Source organism: Charadrius vociferus, unplaced genomic scaffold (genome assembly GCF_000708025.1).
Source record: "Charadrius vociferus isolate BGI_N301 unplaced genomic scaffold, ASM70802v2 scaffold259, whole genome shotgun sequence".
Lineage (NCBI taxonomy): Eukaryota > Metazoa > Chordata > Aves > Charadriiformes > Charadriidae > Charadrius > Charadrius vociferus.
The window spans coordinates 9,342,650-9,367,256 of record NW_009661368.1 but is presented as its reverse complement, the minus strand read 5'-3'; the positions used below and the strand labels follow the sequence as shown (position 1 = coordinate 9,367,256).

Below are 24,607 nucleotides of genomic sequence, written 5' to 3'. Positions count from 1 at the left end.
GGGGGGGCTTTCTCCAGAGGTGAATGTCGCTCCTCTTTTTCCGGTCTTCCCCTTTGAAAAAGAAAGGAGAGGCAGCACCAACGTCCAGTGTATCCTTCCCTCCTCCTCGCAAGCTGTTTCGGGCTTCGAGTTCACAAATAAATAGCAGCGCCTGAAATCGGACTCGCGGGAGAGGGGAAGGGGCCTGAAGTTTTTTTAAAACCGACATACGTAGGCTTTGAAAGTGCCCGAAGCGTCGCAGGTGGTGGAAGAAAGAGCCGTGGCGCAAACCGAAGCAGGCGCGTAACGCCGCGGAGGGTGCCGCGGCCCGGCCCGAGGCCTGCCGGGGGGCTCCGGGGCGTCCCCGTCCCGTCCGCGGCCTCGGGGGAGCTCTGCCCGGCTGCCGGAGGGCCGCCGCACCCTTCGGAGGGGAAATCGCGTGTTTCTGCGCCCTTCGCGTCGTGAAGGCACTTGGGGTGACTGCTGCTGCTGTCGGCGTTCACCTGACCCGAGACAGCGGTGGTCGTGTGAGGAGAGGAGGGAGAGCGGCCGGGGGGGCTGGTCCTCGGGCTCCGGAGCCAGGAACTGCATCCGCCTTCCTCTTTTTAAGATTTGCTCTCCTTATTGAGACTGCAAACTTTATAAAATACTGAACTGAGATACTGCGCTTTTCCCTGAGAGGAATACGGCTTGAAAAAGATAAACAGAAGCATACATACTGTACCCGAATTTACTATGCTATTCAGAAGATTAAAGAAAACGCAGGAATAGCATAAAGCTTCACTTTAAATGAAGCGGTTCCTCTGGTGTTTTTTTTCCTTAAAATTCTAATGGTTCTGGATATGTGAAGGAAAAAGTTTGTCTTCACCTGTCTTAATTAAATGACCATTAAAACGTCCATCTGCTATTGGAAACCGTTTTCCTGCCAATAGTTTGTTGAGTTATTTAACTCCTGAATATACCTTCTACAATTTTTTTTTTTTCTTGACGATGGAGTCAGTGGTGCAAATACATACGTGACCCCGAATTTTCATGTTACCTTTTCTCTTTGACCATCTGTAGCTCTGTAGAGTTGCATTAGAAACATGTTTCAGGTGTGTCACAGAAGAAATTTGAAGTCTTTCATTAAGCAGGGTGGGACGGCATTAGTCAGAGATTGAAATGTGTGTGTCACACTTGTATAATTTAACGTTGGCTTGCAAAGATGGAGTACCATACTCAATTGCTGTATATTTTACTAAAAGCGGTAGACAGTCTTTCTCGCCTGTTCAAATGCAATTTGTACATATTTTTTTTGGGGGGGAAGGAAAAAAGTTTGAATAGCTGATAATAAGCATAAATGCAGATTTTTATAGTCCTTCATAAAAAAACGTCTTAACAATTTTGTTTAGAAAACTGTAACTTACCAGAGACCTTTCATTTTTCTGCTAAACGAATATAATCCTGAAGTATTTCAGGATCTAACTTCTCTGAGATTCTCTGCAGGAACATGTTATTCATGCACAGTGTATTGCAAGATTTGAGGACAAAAAGAATCATCTGTTTGTAGTAACTAAGTCTCTTTCAACTGATTCTGTTCTTTTTATAGGACACTGGTGTGGGCAAATCAAGTATTGTGTGGAGATTTGTAGAAGATAGCTTTGATCCCAACATCAACCCAACAATAGGGTAAGAAGCTAAATAAAGTTAATGTGACTTATTCAAGAATAAAACCAAATTGTATTACTATATATTTGTACCTCTGGAATAGATTACTTGAGTATTCTCTGTGTGTGGCAGCTAAATGTGGTAATAAACGTGACTGCAGCCTTAATTAGCTCACGAGCTACCTCAGGAAACGTAGCAGTGTATTCTGCACTCCTGCAGCTTCCATCTTCACGTGTAAGATCTGGACCCATTTTGTATGGTTAATCTAAGTTAACAAAATCCTGCTAGGAGTCCTGGGTTATGAACAAATTACACTATAGATGCTTTGGTCAGAGGAACAGTGTGCTTTTCTCATGCACTGCTCTTGAATTTCAAAGTCCAATTATTATGAGGTTATATGATTATTTTTTTTTAAGAGTCGAGTACAATAACAATTCTCCTAGGTTTTTGAAGGTAGTTAACATACTAATTCAGGTTGTAGTCCTCTTTGAATTAGTTGTAATGTTATACATCTGTATGCAATACACACACTCAGAAGTAACTGCTGAAATTGTGAGTGCAGTTGGTGTCAGGATATTTGAAAGTTAATGCTCAGAGTAGCAATGTTATTGAGCTCAAAGTTCCACATGGATAGAAGGAAGGGGGAGCATCAGGAATTCTTGGAGTGATTCGATCTTTTTATTTCTCTTGATGTCCTTTTTGCTTTGCAAGTGTCTTATGGGCTGCTTTGCCCACAAGTAATTCCTTACTGAGAGGAGGACATGACTTCACTTGATGCTGAGAAGCCTTTGGGGGTGTCAGTGCAGCTTCCTGTCTCAGGTGTCACACAGGCTCTACCACAGCTTTGACCAGAAAAGATCCTGATGATAAAGATGAGCTGTGTCTCATCCCATCCTTCTTAAAAAAAAAAACAAAACAAAAAAAAAAAAAAAAAACATGGCTCCCATGAGCTCGCGCTCTCCTCCCTGCTGCGCTCCCCACCTCTTCTCTTGAGTGTAAATACTGGTATCAAATTGCAAGACATTCTGCAGGAACTATGCTTTTATTTTAATTTCCCTGTTTACAAAGATAGCCTTTAAGACAGGTTGCTAAGTAGTTTTCTTCGATTTTCAAGGGTTGGACATTCTTAGTTACTGCCAAACTAGCTACAGTAGAGGTTCTTTTTTGGAGGACCACGAAAGTGATATGTAGATAGTAGTCATATTGCTGTTTGCTTAACTAGGGGAGCAGGCTGCCTTAAACATTTAACCTCAGGTTGTCTAGAAAGTTCAAACCTACTGCCCATAGTGATATCAACTGCAAGCAAAACTTCTTCAGGTGGACACTATTGAAAGATCCAGCTGTTTTAATTATTACCTGAGGCGTTTGAGAAATTGGTTATCTGTCTTCACTCCTAGTCATCCAGGTACTTCTAAACACAGAGTCTGTTAAATAGTTGGCTAATATGGGTTATATCTACAGTGGCGCAAAGTTAGCCACCGTGTTCATGCATGCAGTTCCTGGGGGAGGGGGAAAAGAGATTAAAGGCTGCTTAACTGGTAGGTGGCCAGGTACGGTAGCACAGACTTAAGTTTTGCAAACGTGAGAGGTGCCTATTTATTTGGTCAGGATACTCTGTTCTATCGTTAGACCATGTCACCACCCAGCTAAACGTTTGAGTATGGAATTTGCATTACATCTGCAATCACTCGTGAACTGCAGCCTCCTCAAGTTTGCTTTCAAGAGTCTAAATTCTAAAATACCGTGCTTAATGGCTTTAGGCTCTGCATGTCTAAAGACTGTCTAAAGCTGCAGAGTGCAGGTTGTGATCTGTGAGTCTTCTATCCTGGCAAAGTATAATTTTCTCTAATCTGGAGAAAACTCAGGAGAGAGGGTTTTGTGGTGGTGTTTTTTTTTTTTTTTTTTTTTTTTTTGCTTTCCTCCCAGGGAAGGGCTAGGACTGGAATGAACTGCATCAAGTCTTATCTTCCCTCCAAAGTCACTTTCTTTTAATCTGGTAGGTTTCTGGCTGTGTGGCATGTGGGTTGATGTCATCTTTTTCTTTTTTCGCCTCCCTCCAGTCTAGCACTTATCTGTTCGAAAGCAGGAACCCAATCAGAAGATGCTAGCTGTTGTAGTAATGAGGCTGATGGGCAGAATAGAGTTTTTCTTCATGGATTTAATGACAGTACTGAGATTAGTTTATTTACTTGAAGTGACAGACTAAAAATCTCCGTCTTTTAACAGTCTTAACAAAATCGTTCATTGGTCTGCGGACTTGGTATCTTGGTTGTTTGTTATAGTAGTATAAATGAATCAAAACATTCCCAAATGCAGGGATTGTGTGAGGCTCCAATAAGATATAGTCACAATATTTTAAGTAAATTAATTTTGAAACTTCTAGAAGTTTTATTTCCTAATTGAGACCAGGAGGTGGAAAGAACAAAGCAAGGGTTAGAGAGGAGTTTTGAGCATTTTACAAAACTAAAGCTGAGAACATTTCTGTGTTTACTCCTGGACTTTTGAGTTCATGAGATAATCTCATGTTTCCCGTCCTGTTTCCACTCCTCTTAGAATTACCTGAGCAGTCATACTTTGTTGTCATGAGTGTTCATCATTCAGGTTCAGATATGGGCAGCTGTAGAAACCCTGTCAGAAATCTGCAGCCTTTGTCCTCCCAGGATCCTGAGGACATACTCTGCTTTGCCTGACCAGCATATATCTCTAGGTACTCCAGAATATCTAGTCTTTCATTATAGCATCAAAAAGGAATTATTAACTGGGTGTAAAACTACTTACAGGAGCATCTTGTTCAGGTAGTTACAGTGCTTGGTGGCTGGGAGAAGCAGCTAGGAAATTCAGTAGGGATAATGCCTGTTTTCTTGCTAGAAGTCCTTGAGGATAGCTCTTGTTTGGAGGCTTTTGTTGACCCAGAAGTGGTTTGTCTTTGAGCTGTTTGGTTTTTGGTTGTTTGGTGTGGTTTTTTTTGTCTTTCCCAATGAAAACTTCCACTTGTCAAAGAATTTCAAGTAGCATTTAACCTCTATTGTCAGCTACCATTTGATATGTTTAGTTGTGATGTGAATTAGAGCAACACAGCTGTTCAGTTCAAATTGACTGTACAGGAATGTTTTGGTTTATAGAACCAAGTAAGATAAATTTTCAGTGAGAATCTATGATTTAGGAAATTGTTTCCATATTGGCTAGAGAATTCAGAATTGATGCTTAATTTGCAGCACTCTTAAGGAAGTGGAAGTTTTTGCTGTGCTTTACAACAGATACTCCCATCACTTCATTTTCCGTTACTTGGTGCTAAAATACATCATCTAATTAAGTGTGTTGAAATGCATTGCAGTTAGAATCTTTTTAGTAATGCTGCAACCCTGTATTTGTATTCTTAAAAGAGTAATCAACTTTGGAGATTCACATACTATTTGGCAAACCATCTGAGCTTAAGGAATGGGAAGAATGTTACCTCTTAACAGTGAAGAGCATTGTGTCATTGCTCCCTTTCTTTATTTTAAATGTGGACAGCTGTTTTGTCCTCCTATAACATTGAAACATGTCCAAAGACTCCAGTTACATTACTACAAAAGTGTTATAGGCGACATTAAAAATCTGTGCCCTAGTAGTACTTAAGATCTGAGATAAACTGAAGTTCAGAGTCTTGGATTCTGGTATTCAATGTTGTTGATCATGCTGAAAGACTCTTGTCTTCTGACTTTGAATCTACCACAAGCTTAAGTGTCCTGTAAGAAGCTTCAGTACAGGCCACCTCCAGGATCCTGTCCTGCATCCTGTCCAAAACTGGCAGTAGAACAAGTTTGGAAGTCTGCAGTATTTTCAAGTGACAAGAATTAAGCAAACAAAAGATGTTCAAGATGGTAATGTAGGATCTCGTATGCTTAAAATAATTATGGCATCTATAGTTCCTGCTCTACAAGGATTTGAATTCAGCGTCTGGCTTTTCTAGTAAAAAAAAGTGTCTACAGGTAATAGATATAGCGAAGAACTCCCTTTTGTAAAATATTAGGTCTCTGAATTCCTGTTCTTGTGGGAAATACATTGATTCCTGTAAAGTAGATCAAGTAAAGCATAGAAGTACTTTACAACATTTTGCAGTGTCTTCCTGTAAAACATCTAGAAGCTGGGGGGACGGCTGGAGCATACGAACAGATTTTATTGTTTCTCTTCTGGATGTGCAACAGCTTCTGGAGACTGACGTGTATAATGACAGACAGTATTTGGGAGCTGTATGGAGTGCAGACAACAAAGCAAGTTACTCATTGTTGATTTCTCTGTCGTCTTAACACCTACCAGTAGTGATACGAATCTCCCATATTTTATTCCCGAGTATGGACTTACCAGCATTTATCTGAATGTTAGTACAGAGATAGAAGAAGCTGATGCAAAGGGAAAGGATTTGATCTCTTTCCCTCTGGAAGTTTCCGGTGTACACTTAAGTGGTCTGCTGTGATTGTTCCTCCACTTTGGAAGAATGTTGTTAAAAAGGCTGATCACTCTGATTATTATTTTTTTTTGGTCATACATCCTTTATTTTTATCAAAAGCTTATGAAAAATACAACTTAAAATTTGCATTTATGTTCTTTCTGTTTTGTTAGTTGCATTTCACCCTCTGAAAGGATATTTCATTCTCTGAGGCCTTTCGCCTCATTAATTTCAGCCTTTACGTATGAAAATCTTCATTTTTTTGGGGGGGGGAAGCACCTTTGTCAGAATGTAAACCTTTTTTAAAAGTTCACGGTAGTAATGTTCTAAGAATGTCTTTATATTCTGAAAAGCATAAGCTGTAATTTTTTTTCCAGAGCCTCATTTATGACCAAGACTGTACAGTATCAAAATGAGCTGCATAAATTCCTAATTTGGGATACAGCTGGACAGGAGCGGGTAAGTAGAACCAATATGTGTGGTGATAGTTCTGGCTAGAGCATGGGATGCATTTCAGCCCTGACCGTGAAAGTCACAATGTGATCTGATTTTAGGAATATCTGGTTTTAGGAATATCTGTTAGAACATTTGTTTCTATGCAGGTTTCTATCAAGATAAGGTTGCTGTAAATATGTTTTTATTTTGTCATTGTTATTGTGGTTAAAGTACAAAGTTAAAGATGATTACCTAAGAAGCACTTATAAAACAAAAGACTGGGTTTGGATTTACTGAAAGGGAGTGCCATTTCAAAAGAAAAGAAGGTGGGGGGGAAGCCAGCAGCTGTTTCTAGTACCATTTCTATGGTTGAGTTTTAAACACTCAACTGCAGTATTTGCAGACAGTGCCACTGGCAACAGGAGAATCCAAGTGAGATGTGTGATCGTGTTCATAGTGCAAGTAAGGCCCTGATCCTGGAAAAATATACAACTGCTGACACATTCTGTTAGCTTCGGGATTAAGGTTATTATTGTGAGTAGGATGTGGGTTTAAATGTTCAAGAACAGCATTTCAAGCAGTGTTATGGGTGATAACTGATCTTTTATTATTTTGTAAGGTTTTACTTTTCAAATCTGATGGTGTTAGAAGCTATGTCAAGAACTCTATTTTGAATTTAAATTTTAATGTGGTAGATTGGAGTTTTGATCTCTTCAGCGTGCATAGTTCTGAGGGAAGGCAACAAAAGCTTTCAAGAAAATGACTAGTCAGATTAAATCACAGTTAATTAATAAGCATTATTTTTACCTAGAATTTAAAAGGAAGACTTTGCTAGTTAATTAGCTTCTTTATGAATTACTAGTAACAGTGGTAGAAATTATAGTAGCTGTATTAATAGTGCTTATTCTTGCAGTTTCTTGACTGTTAACTACTGGTAACTGTCAAGGACTCTCAATGAGTTTATTTAGGATGTGAGGTAACTAACAAAGGTAGACACCAGAGCTGTCCCCAGTAAGAGTCAGTTTGATCAGGTTGGGTTGTTGCTTTCAGATAATAACTGACAAATGCGGCTGTACCATTTTTCAGAATTGGCTCAAGAAACAGAGAGCCCAAGCCAAAAAAGAAAAAAAAGAAAAAAAAAAAACCAAACCAAAAAACCCACCGCTGCCACAAACAAACAAACAAACAAAACCCAAAACAACAACAAAAAACCCACCTTGTAAAGGCTCAATCATCCCTGGTCAGAGTCACTTGACCTTTTGGACTCCTGGTGGAACTGACTTGCTAGCTTTTTAGCTTGATAACAGCCTCGATAGCGAGAAAGTGACTCAAGTATATTTGTACTGCGTTTCAGTGCTCTAGATTTTTGAATGACAGTTTATTTTGTTCCAGCAGCACCATATAAAGCAAACTTATGTGTCAGGGATGTGTCCCAGGGATATGTCCAATAGTATCCATGTTATCAGAAATATCCAAGTCCTTCCATTACTAGCAGTCAGTCAGCACTTGCTATAAATAGTTTGCCTTAAGTGAACATCCTAGCCCATTCTGAAATGTTAATGGTAGAATATGAGTCTTCTTAGAAGTACAGCATGAATTTCAAGAGCCTAGTACTCTTAAATGGAAAGCTCTATAAACATGCCTGCCACAGCTTGGCAGGAAACATCCATTACATGTTTGCATTCCGTCCTGTTCACTTTAACTGTGTTTGCAAGCAATGGGAGAGCACCATAATTTGCTTTCAGCACACTGCAATCTGAGGAAGCATCTCTGTACGTGACTGGCATGTTCCTTGTCTTTCTGTTTTTAGACTTCGAGTGATAACTCTTTAATTTTCTTCCATGCAAGTTGCATGATACCTTTCTTGAAATTGAAAAAGGAAAGATGTCTTACCTGAGCTCTGACGCAAGAGCTGTGGTATCTGGGAAGCTTACGTTCCACACCTGAGAATGTGTCACAGCGAGGACCCAATATATCCAAGGAAACCAGGGAAATGAGAGCAAGGATATTTACTTTGAAATGATGTCAGTATTTTCATAGATGTTGCTTTTTCCAAAATGGAACAACACTATCGCTTACAGACCACTTATTACTAGCAGCATACCTGCCTTGCCCTGAAATCTGTATCACGCTTTTCTGGTTGTGCAGCACATTGGACAATGAATTATGGAAAGGGTGCCCTCCGTGGTGATGTGGAATACCAAAAATGTCCACACTGTTCTTGAAACTGAAATGTCTCTGTTGAGCTATGGTGCGTAATGCACAGAATTTGTAGTCCTGGCTTCTTGATGAGAAGCATTTGCTATTTTCCACTTCAAAAGCCCAGCAGCGAACAGCTCTACCTTACGCTGGGCAACCCCTTGTTCTAAATGGCTTCAGGGAGTGGCAGGCTAGCTTCACTCCGAAGGTGGAAGTGTGCACTAATTCACACAGCTCATCTCCCTACACACACGGCTTATTTCTTCTCTCATTTCTTCTACGCTGAGTAAAGTTGATAAGAGATTACTTACGGCATTTAGGATTTTTGTCTCCTTACCTAACAACTCTGACGGTTTCTCTGGATAATTACATTATGTCATCTTAATAATTCTGTCAAAACACAAATTGGAGGCTGGAGGGCAAGCTGAAGTCTTTGGAAAAATAGCAAAAGGAAAATTCAGTGTTTCTAGTAACATCTGTTTTGTTAATGTATTTTATCTGCTGGCTGCTCTTAGGTGGAAAAAAGTATCTACGTGTTAGCAGGCAGCAAATGAGAGTAATACAAAATCAGCAAGTGAAAGTTGGTTTATTCCCAATGTAAATACTCAAATAATCAAAAAGCAAGGTTGCAACGAGTCCAAGTGGTGGTTTACCAAATAGGTTTCCCTTTAACATTTTAGTACTTAGGAGGAAGAGAGGGATTGTGTCCCAATATGAACTGAATGCCTGCCCATGTTTCCCCTTCCCACCATTAAATATTTTTGTATTCTGAACTTTGTGTTTAAAATCCTGTTTTCAAAACAACATTCGGGAGCCAAATGTAAATGGTCTGGAATTCTGCTTTATAGCAAGATTTTTATGATTTATAATATTGCTCTCAGTTGAACTGTACTAAGTAAAAGGAAATAGGTATTTTATTACAACCAAATAAGTCTTTATGAAAAACTGTATTCTATACATGACTTTTACCCTGAGCAATAACATGCACAAAAGCTCTAAATCACATATGCTTACATACAGTTTACTTCCTGCTTTGACTGAAAGTTTTGGTTGTCTGGTTCTTTTTAAATTGGCAGAATAACACACTTTTTAAGAATGCTTGATTGGTGTTTTAATCATGTGCTGTATCACTTTTTTCGGTCCTGGATTCATAACACTCTGCCCATACAAAGGTCTGGGTTGTACCCTGCAAATGCACTACCAACCAAATACGCCTGCTGTAGATTTGATTCTGAAAATTACATAAAATTACTGTAGCCTTTTACTATCTAGCGTGTTCCTTAAAGCTTTGTTTGCAAGAGGTCACATAGTTGTGGGCTTTTGCAGTTTTTAGTTTTAAACATGCTTCTAACTTTTGAGGAAAAATTTAAGCAAAGTCCCTAAAGCCATAAGTTAGATTTGAAGAAACCAACATTTTTAGCATTTAAGAGTGCCATGACTGATCCGTGGGGCTAGAGGTTTACACCAACTTCTGAACACTTCAGATCAGCAGTGATATATGCTACTTTTCTTGAAATTACTTTTTGTCCAAAAGCAGGAGTGTCTTAAAAAGGAAGAAGCAAGTTCAATTTTGACTACTTTTCCTTTGCTCAGTGTTTAAAGTTGAGCATATATCCTGTGGGTTTGTGTCTGTGTATAATCTACATTCTTTTAAATGAGAGATTCTAATCTAGTCAAAATAAGGTCAAGTTTGGCTTCCTGCTTTTTGCAGTAGGTGCGCTGCTGATTCCCCAAACTATTGGTTGGTACTTGTAAAACAATACTTTCATGGAAGTTTATGTACTCTACTGCACAGCCTCCCTGTAATTGTAAAGTTTTCCACCAATATGAACTTTAAAGCTAGTTTTCACTTTCTTCAATAATAATAATAATGAAATTGTGGAGGTCAGTGGAAGATCAGATTCATAATGTATGGTGTCTTTCTTTCAGTTTCGTGCTTTAGCCCCAATGTATTACAGAGGGTCAGCAGCAGCCATTATAGTGTATGACATCACAAAAGAGGTAAGAAGTTTGATCTGGACCCAGCATTACAATGTCTGGTTTGTTGTTTTTGTTTGTCACGGGCCAGTTCTGACTCTTAATTTCTTCTGTGTTTTTTTTCTTTTTTTTTTTTTTTCCACATCAGGAAACTTTCTCAACATTAAAGAACTGGGTTAAAGAGCTTCGACAGCATGGACCTCCAAACATTGTTGTAGCTATTGCAGGAAATAAGTGTGATCTTAATGATGTAAGGTAAATAACAGTTGACAGTTTGGAGGTTTTCACTTAAGCTCATAGTCCTAAATATTTTTAAGATTTCAGAGCAGGTGAAAGGTATAGAGGCATTTAAGCTGTTTTACACTATCACTGTAGTTTCACAGGGGTCTGAGCTGTTTCTGCTCTCAGAAGATCTGGTTTGTCAGCCCTTGGACAGTCTTGCCCACTTCCTGCCCTGTGTTGGTGCAAGTGCGTGTGTGATTGGGCAGTAAATCAGGCTGTAAAATGGATCCAGATTAAATCTAACCATTTAAAAAAAAAAAAAAAGGGGGAAAACCGATCCAAGTGTATTTATCATTCTCACACTATGAACACTTGCTGGTGCAATAGGTGGGATAGCAGGGTTAGGAACGAGCAGTTTACAGGGAGACAGGGTTACCTTTTCTGGTGGCAGTGCCAAGTTACACAAGCCTGAACTGCCTGTGAAACTACAGTGTAATACAAGCTGTTTACCTGACTTTGTAAGATGTACCTCTGTCAGTCTGTAGCACCTCATTTTGTTAGGAAAAAACTTCAAGCCTGTTGGAAAGCATTGTGTAGGTTTTTGTGACTTGCTTGTTCAGGTGCCTTCCTTCCCTGCTTAAATATTGGGGCAGAATTGGCTGTGGCTGAAATAGTTACAGGGAGCAGGAAAAGTTCTTGAGAAGCTTTATGAACAGCCAGACTTTCAAGAAGGCATGTACAAAAAACAAAAGAATCCCTCTTTTCTTGATGCCCTGGTTAAATAAGCCAAACTCAGAAAGACGGTGTGGGCAAACTTCTTGTTTTTTAGATTTCATTGGAAAAGGTACCACAGCTGGTGTCTCAAAGGAGACAGATGGTTATGTGTTTTAAGAACCACTGCAGTCGGTTCTTAGTATAGCTTTACAGACTGTTAACATATAGCAGTTACCTAGTGAGCTCCAATAACTTTTGTTAGAAGTAGCATGACGCTTGAAGGAAATACAGCATAAAATTACCTAGAAAACTAATACAAGGCATGAAGTATTAAGTCTCACACGCTTATTTTTTGGTGCTTAGGTGGCATCATAAATTCTATAAACATTGCTATTCAAGCTAATGAGCAAGATTCCTTGTACCTTAGTCAGAGGCAATATTTGAGTCACTGATCCAAAGTCTGTGCTCGTGATATCCGAAGGCCCTTTTTACTGAAAGTAGCCTGTGTTTTCTAGAAATTGTATGCAAAGTGATGCAACGTATAGTCTAGTCCTCTCTCCACCCATTGGGGTTTCGTTTTTCATGTTTAAGGAACAATACTTCTTATCAACTTGCCTACTCAGGGGTGCAGAATAACTTTTTCACTTCTGGACTCTGTTGTTGTGTGCTGAGTCTAAATATATTCCTGTTCATAGCTACGTCTTCATGCATCCTGTAAAGTAAATGCTGCGCTAATGATCCGCGCAGTGTTGTGAGATACTTGGTTTTGTAAACAGCTGTAGTAAATCCACTGGATTAGTGGAACTAATGCTGTAGGATCTTTTCAGTACATCTAAAACTGTTGTTTGTGTGAAGACTAAAGCACAACCTGATGATTGCAGACCTACACTTAGCACACTCAAGAAACAAACTCCGCTGTAATGTTGTCAGGTGGATTAAGGCCTTGTTTAGTTTGCAGTTGTGTTGGAGTGATGCTCATACCTCAAGGCAGGGAGATAGCACAGAGTAAAGAATGAGCATCAGCTTCAGGATGATGGAGCACTGTGGTACCAGACAGGTAAAACACAAAATACTCATTTAATGAGACACTTAAAAGCTTAATCTAGCCCTTAATATTTTGAATAATGTGGGCGGTTTTTTGCATTCACAGTTGTTTTTTTTGCTTTGTTTTCCAGAGAAGTCATGGAAAAAGATGCTAAAGACTATGCAGATTCCATTCATGCAATATTTGTAGAGACAAGTGCGAAAAATGCAATAAACATTAATGAACTCTTTATAGAAATTAGTAAGTATTTAAACAGTTAATGTGTTTTTTTCTGAAAGATGTTCAAGTAGAAATTTAATTACTTTATTAGTTTTTATGCTATTTAGGTGAGAATATACTGACTCAAATTTGTTACAATCTGACATGAATACAAACTGCAAAATGAGCTGTATAATTTTTGGTCATCTAATGACCTCTAAATATTCCTACTGTGATGCTGCTGGATAAATAGCAAGCACTCATGTCGAAAGTCAGTGTCATCTTACTGTATCTGTTATTGAAAGTTTCAGTTAGTACTTCCAAAGTTAAGAAAGGGAAAGGAAATGGCATGAGGAAGTTCTCAATCTTAGTGTTTGTACTTATTCAAAATGGTGCGTTTTCAAAAATATAAGCATTCATAAATGCCAGATTGCTGCATGGGAAATAGCAATGATTGGGTGTAGATTTTCCACAAGTATTTTTGTGATGCCTTCCTTTTTTTTTTTTTTTTTTTAATTAAACTGCATATCTTTTCTGTCTCATTCATGGCAGGGACAACAATGACAATTTTTCTGTGTGTGAATGAAGAGCTCACAGTATTCCAAAGTGAATTCCATGCAATATTATTTACAGGATATGTTTCAGGCAGCAGCACCAATGTCCAAGAGTGTCAGCCTGGTTGTGAAAAGAGGACAAACAGCAGTCTATTTGTGTGTCTGTGCACTGCAGTTTAGCTTTGAATAACCACAGAAACATTAGACTTAAGAAAAAAAAAAAGAAAGGGGGGGGGGAAGTGGGGGTCCTTACAAGCAGTTGAATATATTGAAGCTGATGTAAAATTATGTACTGTAGATTAGCTTCCTTGATTTACTGACTTAATAGTTGCTCTCTAAAATTGGTCTTCAATAAACTATGGAAAAAAAAAATCATAAATCCTCTTCAGAAAAGAATACTCAACCAGGAATTGCCAATTTTTAGGACTGATTAGATGACTAAAGCAGCTATCTTCACAAGCACTTCTGTGCTAAGCCCGATGCAGGTGATGTGCTGTGGAAACACAGGGCAAGATGGTAGTTGTCAATGAAGATACTCCAGATGGTATTGCATCCTGCAGAGTATATTCTCTGGGTGCTTTTATAGCTTAACTGTCCAAGTCTAGATTAGCCTGAAGTGTAAATGCTGCAAAATTAGCTTAAAACTGCCTCTGCTCTTCTTCCGTGGAACCATACCTCTTACAGACATAGTGTAGACTGGTAACTGCCATCCTTCTGTTTACGCAGGAAAGTCATCGTTGATGACGTACGACTAATTGAAGACACATTTTTATACACAAAACATACACTGAATGCTTAGAATTAGTTTCAAGTATAATGTTTGTTACAATCTTTTTTTCTGCCTCCTTGTAGGTCGGAGAATTCCATCAACTGACACCAACCCCCCATCTAGCGGTAAGGGCTTCAAACTTAGAAGACAGCCATCGGTGACAAAGCGCAGCTGCTGTTGACTGATCCCTTAGAAAATCAGACTTGTTTATAGAGTAGGTGGTCTTGGAAGTTAATAGTTCACGTTGGGTTTGTATTATCAGTCTTAGATCTTTATCTGCTGGTGTTCGTATACCCGAGGTCCCACAAAAATGGACCAGTTCATCTGACATCTGTACACTCGCAGAAAAGACTGCAATCGTAATGTCAGCTTGTTTACTTACAAAAAGTGTAGTATCTCTTGCATTCAAAGGGAATCCATCATCACTTTTTTGGCCTTGCTTGAAAGGAAGGTGACTATATGGACGGTAGAACTGAAATGTTTAATAGTTTTGTAATCAAGATTTTAGGGTTCTTTTTGTAAAAAGGGAAATGAGCACTTTTGTGGGACTTTCGGGTGGGAGGAGTCTGGAAGTTAGATGTCATTCTTTCCTTTTCTTCAGTGAGCCTTATTTTAAATTTAATTGTAGCTAATCCAAAGTACGATGGGACAATTGATGTGAGGTGGCTACAGAATAAGCAACTGAAGACAAATAATAGGCAAGTCAGTCCATCCAGTCCCCAAATCCCATTTGCACTTTTTATTTAATGATAACATGCGCCGGGGGTGGGGACACAAGCAACAGATACTAAACCACAGACAATCTTTTTTTCATGCTGACTTTAATTGCTTTAAGGCAAACTGGTATGCTTATAGGCATCTTTTTTGTTCCTACGAGTTTTTTAATATGAAGGTGTTGGTTGAAGAAAACCTAGTTGTAGTTCTGACTATATTAAGTGGTTACTGACTAAAAACAAATGCTGTAAACAGATGCTGCCAGTGGTTCTGATAAGACCTAAAAGTTTTTGAGGGGAGCTTTTAATTGTTTGGCATGTGTAAAGTGTTCATATTATATTTATGAGACCAGTGTTTAAAGTATTATAAATTATGTAAAACCAGTAAAAAATAATGCAATCTTATACACTCCTTCCATTCCACACCTATGGATAAACTCCTGGGGAACCTCCATCAGTTTTTTCCTGCATTTTAGATATTGTCACTGTGAGTTCATCCAGAGGCAGACTGAAATTCTTTCAATCGCATTTGAAAGGGCCAATAGAGAATGCTGTTGGTGTAGCGTGAGGTCTCTCTGTTGAACAGGTTTTCATTTGTGGTGCGCCCAGTCATTCGTGTTTTGGGCACAAAAGTACAAATAGGAAGTAACCTTAAGACGTGTGGTAATGTAGATCGTTACCTCTTGGTTCCTGGGCTTTTTCATCTGTGAGGGGTTTTAGCAAATCAGTGTTTAGCTTATTCTGTATTTGTTTTAGTATGCTTTCAATTAAACTATAGGTTGACCATACCCATTTGTGCTATTTTATTTATTTTTTACCAGCACTAGTGAGAAACTTTATACTTTTGAAGAAAAAGAGCTTAATAGACTTGAGTATATACTAAAATACGCTGTTTAGCTTTAGTATCAAAATGAGGTCATGTTGATGATGCGTATTCTTTGTTGGTAATCTGGTTTTCTGTCATCTCAAATATTTTCTGTGAAGGAAATGTAGAAAAGTTTGTAAGAAATGAAAGGATGTGTACTTCAGGATCAGTTTTTATTAGTGAAAATTGTTGCAGGGCTGTTCTGTAGCAGAACAGGTGAACTATTACAGTGAGATTTTTGAATGGGTCAGTATATTTTAATGAAAGTTGGTGACTACATTTTTATCATGCCTTTTACTTACCCTGCATTCTCAATTATGCCTTCTTTGCCACAGCTGTAGAGGCTACGTGCTTATAGAGAGCTCAAGAAGTAAATCTTCATCAAACAAAGGCTGTTCAAAGCCCCTTTGAAACGTCAAGCCCCTTTCAAGCATCTCATAGTAGAGACAGATACGTGTTTGGTGTTCAGCCTGATGTAGGATATATTGTTTTCTGTCACTCAAAAGCAAATAAATTACGAACAGAAAACTTTCAGTACTCCTGCAAAATGCTTGATGGAAATAAAATTAATAAAGACAGACCAGAGTAAACTTGTTCTTGGGCAGATTTTTAATTATAAAAAAGCAGGTTAACAATTAAATGTAGAACTTTCACAGTGGCAGTCATGGAAATCCCTAATTTCTTTGAAATATCTCAATTCTTACTCCTGGCAATTTTTTTAAAACTAAATTGTGTGGTTATCTAATTCAGCTAGGTTTTTAAAACATCTTATGTTCACAGCGCTTCAGAAGTCTATTCTATACCAAGATATCGGGTGCTTTAGTATCGTAACTGTCATACAGAAAATACTGCTTTTATTAAAGTTGGTTAGTAATATATCTGGAAATTCTTGAACTTGGAAAGATCATAGTAGGAAAAGGAAAGTCTCGGATACTGGGAATATCTTTCGTGTAGATTAGTAGAAAAAGAAATTTCAGACTTTCTAAATTATTGTTATTGCCTGTTAGCATGTGGTAAAAATGGAGTTTAAATCTCTTTTTCAGTGAGATAACGAAAATAGTTAATAGTATTTATCCAAAATTTATTGACTTGAGAAGAAAATACTGGACTCTAGGCAGGACTGAGAGCTAGGCTAATATTGAGATTATTGTAGTTCTCTCCAGAGCTTAGTAAATCTTTATGAACTGCTTTCTGATCTGTCCTCACATATTTGCTGCACACCAAAAGTAGACTTCAAGAACAAATAAAAAAACCCCACCCCAAAACACTAAAGCAGCAGCAACAATCTGGCCCTTCTCAAATGTAGCCAAGTCTTAATGCCTCAGACTCCTTTTGTTTTGTTACAAATCTGAGTGGAATGCCAGCATACTTCATATCCTTTTTGCAGGTCTGATCATGAGTTACTGCAGCTAATGCAAACATGGAAATTGCCAGTGTTTCAGATTGTCCCAACTACAAACACTGAAGTGAGGCTGCTTTTTAACACATGCCTATTTAAAATGACAGACTGTTGATGTAAGATCTTTTGAGCCAAGATAACTGTTTATTGATCAGTTGGCCCTAGCTGAAAGCTGGAATGCAGTCTTCCCTAGATGAGGCACATGTTCATTGTTTCATTTTTGTTGGAGAAAAATGGTTTCTTCTGTATTAATAATTTGTGAGGCCGTCTGCTTTCATCTTGCACTAGGCTTGCTGAAATTGATTATATTTTGTCCTAACACAGCTTCTCTCTTTGGAGATACATTAGCCTTTGAGTGTTTGGAGTGCTGATTATCAACCATTCCAGCTAAATTTTTAATAACTTCTTTTCTGTTAAGAAGTTGTTGAAAAACCTCAGGACTGAAGTTTCATTCCACTGTGCCTTTGTGTTTAGTGAATGGAGCTCGTCATAGAGGCTAGGCTTTCAGATACTCTCAAAGGGAATTAATCGCTGCAAAATAAGTTTGGAAGGGTAAATTATCATGTATGTAAAAATGTAACGAGGTGCATGTCATATCATTGATCCAGAGCATTTCTTAACTGAAAAAATACAACTATTTCAGCTTCTAAACACCACCAGTTCTTTCCCATGGAAGTTACAGATTTATACAAAAATATAATTTGATAAATGTTTAGTGTTTAAGCTTTGGAGCAACTTAAATGTGCTCCCTAAGTTTTGGAGGGTCTCTTCATCTGAGCCTCTAAATTACAAATCTCTAACTGACTTGCCAGGCTCTTCATCTGTGCTGTAGGTAGTTTTGTAGTATATTTTACATACGTGCTGAACACTGGCATACTAAATGCCGACGTAGTTGAAATCTGGAAGCTTATGTTTAATAACAGAAGCATCTAGTGGTCAAACTACTGAAAATTGTTATAGGTGCTTTGAAAAGTTCTAAGGCAATTCTAACAATTTTTGCGGTTGCCAAGAAGGTAAAGACTTCAAGTTATTAGATCCATGTTGAAACAAAACAATTCATTGCCCTTCAAATCCCTACTGACATCAGTGAGACCCTTCCTTTAAGTGCTGGAGGATCAGACACGTTAATAGTTTAGAGGGGCATTTTATGCAGACTTGAGTTGGTGTACCTAATACCAGTGTAACACTACCAGCCTGCTCAAGACATGCTTGGGAAGAGAGTAAGAGGAGAGGAGACGATGCCTACTCTCTGATTTGGAAGTCTAATCCGTTAACCTGGTTGAGAGGTGTGGGATTCATTGGGAGTTGCCTACATTCATGGTTAAAGCTTCATTTTAATTAGCAAAAACTAATTCAGGCTGAATACCCTGAGTGATTTAAAGGTTTGCCTCAACAAGATTTTTGTTACAATGTTAATCCTAAATTATTCTGTAATGTTAGTGTTAATTTCCAGTGTAACCTATTGAGTATTAGTTGGAAAATGAAGCTTTAGCAGTGATGTTTGAATTACTTTCTTGTGAAACAGTCTTTAGTGTTTATTAAGGATGGTGTAGTCTATTTGTGGTGTGCTATGTCAGCAATCTGCAAAGAGTATCTTGGGAATTGATGATTTACAGGACAGAAGCTGTCTGAACTATGTAGCTAGTGATTCTGTAGTGAACCTCACTTATAAGCAGCAATAGTTACATAGAAGAAAAAAAAAGATCTCAAGCATGAGGAGAACCTGAATAACTGACTGACTTAAACTTCTACGCTGCCTACTCATTTTCTGAAAAGCTTCATGTATCTTTCTTAAACACTTTAAACTTCTAAAAAAGGAGGCTTTTCTGTTCATGGACAAGAGAGAGGGACAAACTTTCTTAACTTTTTTTTTTAATGGGAAGTCATTTTACAGAGACCTCAGACTTGGTATGCCACAGATCAGTTAACTTCAAGCCAGAGAATTGTGTGATTGGAATTAAGCTTCTAAAAATCTGCACAAAATTCTCTGAATAAAACTGTTAGAATTTTATGTTCAGATCCCATTCCTAGTAATAGACCACAGCCCTAGTACTAGTAGGTGAGAGAGGATTTATAGAAATAAGAGGTTGGTGTGAATTGACAATCTAAGATAGAAATGCATGTTCTAGTATAAAAAAAAGTCATGTCAGCTGTCCATTTTACAGTCATATGGCTCCAGCTTGTCAAAAGAAATGGGCTTGAAACCACATCTTTGTTTCTCATACAAGAATTCAGATGCCAAAATATATTTCCCTAAAATTATTAGGCCTTCTGTGACCAACGTTTGTTTCTGAAAAATCCCTTCTGATATTTTGGAGGTCTCAAAAGTTTGAATGCGAACCCTTTTTTGGTCAGCTAGAGTCAAAAGTGCATGACTTGGAAAAATCTAACAAGCATTACCAAACTTCATCTATAAAGTATCACAGATAACAAATCTTTCAAGGGATATATGACGATCCTGAAACCCAAGAGTACTGATGGGCTCAGTCTCTGACATGCCGAAATGGTCCTAGGGTCAGCTTTTTCCTCCTTCCCCCTCCCATTTCCCCCCACCCCACCCAACCCTGAATTTTTAACATAGTGTTGTCAGAGCGTACATGCTATAAACAGATATTTAGAAATACTTAGAAAAGTTCTAGTGGCTTAGAGTCATTTGGTGCTTCCTATTTTACATGGAAAACCAAGGCAGTAGGATGATTTATCCCCCTGAAAATGGGGACAGCATTTGCTGAAACTGCTCTCATTCTAGATTAAAGACCACTTAGAAGAAACAATTTTGCTTTTCCCGTTTCATCATCCTGCAAGTTGGGGTTCTTAATTTTTTACTTAAACACTAAGAACGAATTTTATTCAAGGAGCTAATTACCTTTGTAAAGGTACTCTTCTTTTAAGAAGGTTGGGGTTTTCTTTGCTTCATTTCTGTTAATGTTTTCATGTATGTGTTATTGAACAAACCAATGGCTACTTCTTCAACTGTTGAAGGACACAGACCACCCTTTCTGTCATGCTCTTCATCTCTGTGAGTGTGATACTCCATCCGGTTGTTGCACTTGGATATGCTGTAACTCTGACACCTCGATAGATTCACTGCTACTATCTTGCCTCTCTTTTACTCATGTTACAGTATGTATTTCCTATTAAATCCATTATGTTTTCTTGACAATTTGTTCTTTGTTTCCTTATGGGATTTAGCCAAGAATAGGTGGCGAGTGTCTTTTTCCTCTCAAGGGTTCTAGAAGTATCTGTCACAGCAGCAAATATTTGTAAACAAAATAGTAATTCATTAGTACAGCTGTATGAAACTGTTACGAAAACAGCAGCTGAGACATGTACCACTACTGTAGTATACCACATAACGAAGGCTAAAAGCACATTCACCCGGGGAGCAAATTACTCTAAGGCGCTAGTAACACGATGTAAGCACTTCTATATTTTAACTTCCTTTTTTTGTGCTTCGTATTTCTGAATATTGCGTATCCAACATTGAAACTGTGACACAGTCAATTGATTTAAGACACAGAAATGGATCACATTTCTGTAGCTGTAAGACACCTAAGACTTCCTGGCAACCTTCCCCCTTGTACTCCCCACCCCCAGTTAAATGAACTTTAAAAAAAAAAAAAAATCATTCTGAATGTTTCTTCTAAACAAGAAACTTTGCATTTGTGTATTCAGGGCACAAAAATAACCTGATATGCATATAGCTCTTGCAGTGTAATAAATGTTTGCCTGTAAAATGAAGCATGAAGGTTAACCTTTGTATCAGCATCTTGTCTTTAAGAATGTTCTGCCTTTTCATTACAGGATTGGGTTAACCTGTTACAAAGGTGGCAAGGTCTGTGCCTTCTTATTATATTATCTCTTACTAAAACGAACTTAAGCCGCTCAAAGTTACAGAGCATTTGCAGCACTGTAAACTGCACAAATTTACAACCATTGCTTCACTGCATGAAATGTAGTCTGATTACTAGTGATGAAATATTGTAGTGATGAATTCCCAAGCTTATGAATGTTTTGAGACTTTTTTTAGTCTTCTCTTGGGCTGGTCCTGAGAGTGTGTACAGGTTTGTCTGTATTGTTGGTTGGTAGATGCTAATGAGGAAAACCAGGCTTTTGTTCTCGCCTTTTTGTTTGAATTGTTACACTCCCATATAGTGCATAGAATGCAAATAAAGAAATGTTGATTTGGCATAATGTAAACAGCCTTTTCAGCTTAAGCATTCATAATAAACTTTTATAGTTTAATACCATGCTAAATCACTACCAGTCTGATGTATTGTGCAAACAAAAAAAAAAAGGTGTAAACATTTTATTAATAAAAAGCTTTGTTTATAAATGTGCTGGCTTTGTTTATAAATGGTTCTAAAATTCCCAACATCTTAAAAAATAGTCCTTCTAGTAATAGAATTATAGAAGAGGAATGTAAGCAGTACCATGGCAGAAGTGAATCTAAGTGATGATTCGAAGAGCTGGTTTCCAAACGTCCTGACTACTGGTCATTCAGAAACTGTAGCTTTTTCCTGTTTTATGTATGCACAGACAAAGGCAGAAGACGAACTTGTACAAAGAGGGGATGGGGGAAAACAGCAGAGAGAATGCAGCTTTTGTGTAATGCTTCCTTCCTCTGCCGCACGGTGTCTGAGAGACCGCGGGCCACACGCAGGCTTGTCAACCAGCGCGAGGCCTGACAAATTCTACCAGGGTCAAGTTATTTAATACATTGCTTTTAGCTGAGACTGCACGAAACGTAAAATTCTGGGCTGCTTAGGCCAGGTTTCTGTCAATCAAAACTGTAAAGTGCTTTTAATGTCTGCACAGCGTGGTGGGGGCCTGTCATGCTGGAAAGGGATCCTTTCTTATTTGTTAACACAGCCAGCTGGTTGGTAGCTTTTTTTAAACCTTTGCTTTGGTGGTTATGTAGAGCACAAAAATACGGAGTTGGTTGTAGTTATCCTACTTGTCTTGTGTGATGCTTAAAAGATGTAGTTTTCTTGTTTCGATGCGTGATGCAAGTCTAACTTGTTCAGTTAATGGCAGCCTTCAAAAGCGTAATTAAGCCAAAAAAAAAAAAGTCCTGTTTCTGATACTGCTATTTCACCTGTAAATGTTGGATATAAGTTTCTACTAAGCAACTGGCTGCAGTTCACGTGCAGAAGACGCACGCTGTCATCTTTTTACAAGAGACCTAGAATAATTTACTGTTCCATACCTGCTGTTTTCAAGTTATCCTCTTAGATGTGTATAAACTGCTTTTGAAGAGTGTCAGATATGTATAAATTCATATAAGGGGGTATGAACATGCATCGGAGAGAGCGTAGGAACAGTAAACACAAGGAATGTGCTAGAATAGAGAGAAAAACGTATTTACATGTGTTTGCATAGGCACACGCAATATGAGATAATGTTTTACTTGGGTCAAGTCTTTCGTAGCTTTTAAGGTAAAAGTTTTGTAACGGATGAAACTTCTTTAAAACTGTTCCAGTACAAAGATTTCAGGTGCTCTTCAGAGTTTCCCTGTAGTGTTCATCCCTGTTAACCAAAAACCTGCCTTGGCAACAAGGTGCCTTCTAGTCTTGCCACGGCTGAATTGTTAATAAAGTGAGGGTTGGTTTGTGTCATTGGTAAGGACGAAGTATTGCAGGTGGCCTTCGTGCATGCCTATTTCAATGAATCTGATCTGCACAATATTAAATGTACACACATTATTTATATATAACAAACACCTGACAACCTACATTCATTAGACTTCGTAAATTTTCAACTTAAACAATGCTGTGCTTTATAAAACCTTCAGCCTGGATGAAAATGTGGGCGAGTCCTTCAAATACAAGCAAGTGAGTTCAGACCTGTCTCTTGTGGTAAGATGCTACAACTTGGCAAACCCTTGAAGATGGGGATCATCAAATGCTTAAGGGTGTACTTTGTACTTTCAGGAAAATTAGAACTTGGAGAGGTCTGGGCAGCAAAACTGAACAGTTGTTTACTTCAGGGGGTTTTATTACGTATGACTATATGTTGTATAAAGTTTCCTCTGTCTTACTCCTCGCTGTTAGTTTCCAGTTAATTCGCGGGTATGTATGAAGCTTTTCTACTAATTACTACACTGAAAATGCCTAGCTCAGTGAGAGAATCTGTTTATAAAAATAAAACCTGAGATTATGTGAAAGAAGATAACTTTTCCAAAGTATCAGCCAAAGAAAGCTGTACTCCAAAGTGTCAATGAACTCAATTCTTGCCTGATTTGAAATCTAGCAAAATGTTATGACATAGTCCATAGTTTATGCTATAAATTAAACCCCCACAAATAACAAAAATAGTAAGCCAAGAACATCCTAGGCTCCAAATCTAATTAACTAAGCAAAGTAGAGTAACAGGGACCTGGGAAAGAAAATGCACCCCTTTATGACATCACGTGACCATCTTTTCTCCAGCAGAGAAGGGATTTAAGGAAGAACAGCCGTACATTATTTGAGCATGTTGCTGTACATTGCTGAAGCTTCTAAAAATTAGTCCTGATGTATTGGCTAGAAAGAGTTGGCGGGTTTCACTTGCATTATTCAAAACCAAGAGTTATACTAAACAAATATATGGGTTTGGTTTGGCATGGAATGAAGGACATCTCAGAACAAAAACAAAAGATGGAACAGGATCTGAGGTGGTTACGCAGATGAGCTGAAAAACAGGGATTGTCATGGACAAGAGCAGCTGAAGTGTTGAGAAGTGGTACAAATACTGCAGATGTGCTTGGAGCACTGAATGCCATCAGCCCAGCTAGCGGTGCTGATTTTAACTTACACATCTGTCACTTGACGTTGCTTTTATAGCCAGAAATGAGACCAACCTTCTTGTTATGCGTTCCAGATCTTTTTAGCTACCTTATGCATTTTTGGCAATTACGAAGTAAAACAACATTCATGATATCAAGAGCTTGTGTGGAGGTGAGATACACTGCATCACACGGGTTGTACTGGTGTGATAAAATGAATTTTCAGTGTTTTATTGTTACCATATTTTTACTTGCCTCTTACCTGTTTGCTGATCAGCCCTAACTGTATGCTTTGAGTTGCAATGCTTTGGAAGTTGATCAGTGTCGATACAACTGCTTTCCATCTCTGCAAATGGCATCTCCTCCCGACGTCCTGTATCTCTGAAGTCCAGTTGACTAATGAGTAATTTTTGGTGTATGTAAGTTACCAGTTTCCAAGACCAGCATGTTTCTGCTGGTCACACGGCTGTCCCAGACTGCTGCTTCATTGTTACCCCCTGCTGAATGTCACCAGTTACAGCAATGCTTTATAAATCCTTATGAACTTCTAGAATGCTTAAAACAACCTGAGGGGAGGGGGGGAAATGTGGTGCTATTGTCACTACACCGGCCTGAGGCGATCAATAAAGCAGAGTACTTTCTATTAGAACAACCTGTACATTTATAAGTTTTTTTAAATCATGCTACGGGGGGGGG

At 38.4% G+C, this 24,607-nt stretch overlaps 1 protein-coding gene across 1 annotated transcript; it reads left to right on the top strand.

Annotated features, from left to right (window-relative positions):
* Positions 1–969: 969 nt before the first annotated feature.
* On the top strand, positions 970–15,601 carry RAB22A (RAB22A, member RAS oncogene family). Its single transcript, XM_009893601.1, is given in 7 exon segments — positions 970–974; positions 1,537–1,647; positions 6,433–6,514; positions 10,619–10,690; positions 10,815–10,921; positions 12,778–12,887; positions 14,252–15,601. Coding segments are annotated over 7 exon segments (585 nt in total). The 3' UTR covers positions 14,350–15,601.
* The last annotated feature ends 9,006 nt before the right edge of the window (positions 15,602–24,607 follow it).